This window comes from Chiloscyllium plagiosum, unplaced genomic scaffold, assembly GCF_004010195.1.
Source record: "Chiloscyllium plagiosum isolate BGI_BamShark_2017 unplaced genomic scaffold, ASM401019v2 scaf_39458, whole genome shotgun sequence".
NCBI classification, from domain to species: domain Eukaryota; kingdom Metazoa; phylum Chordata; class Chondrichthyes; order Orectolobiformes; family Hemiscylliidae; genus Chiloscyllium; species Chiloscyllium plagiosum.
The window spans coordinates 1-3,214 of NW_025189207.1; the positions used below are offsets into that span (position 1 = coordinate 1).

Consider the following 3,214-nt stretch of genomic DNA (forward strand, 5'->3'; position numbering starts at 1 on the left):
TTCAGAAAAGATTTACAAGGATGATGCTAAGGTTGGAGGATCTGAGCTACAGGGAAAGGCTGAACAGGCTGGGGCTGTCTTCCCTGGAGCATCGGACGCTGAGGGGTGACCTTATGGAGGTTTACAAAATTATGAGGGGCATGGATAGGGTAAATAGGCAAAGTTATTTCCCTGGAGTGGGGATGTCTACAACTAGTGGGCAAAGGTTTAGGGTGAGAGGGGAAAGATATAAAAGGGACCTAAGGGGCAACTGTTTCACATAGAGAGTGGTAAGTGTATGGAATGAGCCGCCAGAGGATGTGGTGGAGGCTGGTACAATTGCAACATTTAAAACGCATCTGGATGGGTAGATGAATAGGAAGGGTTATGGGCCGGGTGCTGGCAGGTGGGACTAGACTGGGTTGCGATATCTGGTCGGCATAGACGGGTTGGACCAAAGTATCTATTTCCATGCTGTACATCTCTGTGACTCTATGACCTGCAACTCCATGATCACCACCAGGAACACCGCCTCCGCGATCACCGCCAGGACCATTGCCTCCGCGATCACCGCCAGACCCATCATCTCCATGATCACCGCCAGGACCATCGCCTCCACAATCACCGCCAGAACCATCGCCTCCGCGTTCACCACCAGGACCATCACCTCCGCGTTCACCACCAGGACCATCACCTCCACGATCGCCGCCAGGACTGTCACCTCCACAATCACCACCAGGACCATCGCCTCCGCGTTCACCGCCAAGACTCTCGCCTCCGTGTTCACCACCAGGACCATCGCCTCCCCGATCAGTGCCAGGACCATCACCTCCGAATTCACCGCCAGGACCATCGCCTCCATGATCACCGCTAGGACCATCGCCTCCACATTCACTGCCAGGAACATCGCCTCCACATTCACCGCAAGGACCATTGCCTCTGCGATTACTGCCAGGACCATCGCCTCTGCAATCACCACTAGGACCATCACCTCCAAGATCACTGCCAGGACCATTGCCTCCGGAATCACCATCAGGACCATCGCCTGCGCGTTCACTGCCAGGAACATCGCCTCCACATTCACCACAAGGACCATTGCCTCTGCGATTACCGCCAGGACCATCGCCTCTGCAATCACCACCAGGACCATCGCCTCCGCGTTCACAGCCAGGACCATTGCCACCGCATTCACTGCCAGGACCATCGCCTCCACGATCACTGCCAGGACCATCACCTCCATGATCACCGCCAGGACCATCGCCTCCACAATCACCGCCAGGGCCATCGCCTCCACAATCACCGCCAGGACCATTGTCTTCCACAATCACGCCAGGACTATCGCCTCCACGATCACCGCCAGGACCATTGCCTTCACGATCATCGCCAGGACCATTGCCTTCACGATCATCGCCAGGACCATTGCCTCCGCAATCACCGCCAGGACCATCGCCTCCACAATCACTGCCAGGATCATCGCCTCCGCGTTCACAGCCAGGACCATTGCCACCGCATTCACTGCCAGGACCATCGCCTCCACGATCACTGCCAGGACCATCACCTCCATGATCACCGCCAGGACCATCGCCTCCACAATCACCGCCAGGGCCATCGCCTCCACAATCACCGCCAGGACCATTGTCTCCACAATCACCGCCAGGACTATCGCCTCCACGATCACCGCCAGGACCATTGCCTTCACGATCATCGCCAGGACCATTGCCTTCACGATCATCGCCAGGACCATTGCCTCCGCAATCACCGCCAGGACCATCGCCTCCATGATCACCGCCAGGACCATCGCCTCCACAATCACCGCCAGGACCATCGCCTCCACGATCACTGCCAGGACCATTGCCTCCGGAATCACCGCCAGGACCATCGCCTCCGCGATCACCGCCAGGACCATCGCCTCCATGATCACCACCAGGACCATTGCCTTCACGATCACCGCCAGGACCATTGCTTCCATGATCACCACAAGGACCATTGCCTTCACGATCACTGCCAGGACTATTGCCTCCGGAATCACCGCCAGGACCATCGCCTCCGCGATCCCGGCCAGGACCATTGCCTACATGATCACCACCAGGACCATTGCCTCCACGATCACCGCCAGGACCATCGCCTCCACGATCACCGCCAGGACCATTGCCTCCATGATCACTAGCAGGACCATCGCCTCCGCAATCACCGCCAGGACCATTGCCTCCGCAATCACCGCCAGGACCATCGCCTCCGCGATCACAGCCAGGACCATTGCCTTCACGATCATCGCCAGGACCATTGCCTCCACGATCACCGCCAGGACCATCGCCTCCACGATCACCGCCAGGACCATCGCCTCCACGATCACCGCCGGGACCATTGCCTCCGGAATCACTGCCAGGACCATTGCCTCCGCAATCACAGCCAGGACCATTGCCTCCGCAATCACTGCCAGGACCATCGCCTCCACGATCACCACCAGGACCATCGCCTCCGCAATCACTGCCAGGACCATTGCCTCCGGAATCACCGCCAGGACCATTGCCTCCACAATCACAGCCAGGACCATCGCCTCCGCATTCACCGCCAGGACCATCGCCTCCACGATCACCACCAGGACCATCTCCTCCGCAATCACAGCCAGGACCATCGCCTCCGCATTCACCGCCAGGACCATCGCCTCCACGATCACTGCCAGGACCATCGCCTCCACGATCACCACCAGGACCATCGCCTCCATGATCACCGCCAGGACCATTGCCTCCGCAATCACAGCCAGGACCATTGCCTCCGCAATCACCACCAGAACCATCGCCTCCGCAATCACCGTCAGGACCATCGCTTCCGCATTCACTGCCAGGACATTGCCTCCATGATCTCCACCAGGACCATTGTCTCCACGATCACTCCCAGGACCATCGCCTCCATGATCACCACCAGGACCATTGTCTCCACGATCACCGCCAGGACCATCGCCTCCATGATCACCACCAGGACCATCGTCACTGTATTCACTGCCAGGACCATCACCTCCACGATCACCGCCAGGACCATCACCTCCACGATCACCGCCAGGACCATCACCTCCACAATCACCGCCAGGACCATCGCCTCCGCATTCACTGCCAGGACCATCGCCTCCACGATCACCGCCAGGACCATCACCTCCACGATTACCGGCAGGACCATTGCCTCCACAATCACTGACAGGACCATCACCTCCATGATCACCGCCAGGACCATTGCCTCC

The 3,214-nt window shown here is 58.9% G+C and overlaps 1 protein-coding gene across 1 annotated transcript; it reads left to right on the forward strand.

Moving 5' to 3' along the window:
* Nucleotides 1-2,154: 2,154 nt before the first annotated feature.
* LOC122545628 (basic proline-rich protein-like) lies at nt 2,155-2,740 on the forward strand (the record flags this gene model as incomplete). Its single annotated transcript, XM_043684582.1, has 1 exon — nt 2,155-2,740. A coding segment is annotated over one exon (552 nt), but the record flags the coding sequence as incomplete, so codon positions are not given.
* Between the last annotated feature and the right edge of the window lie 474 nt (nt 2,741-3,214).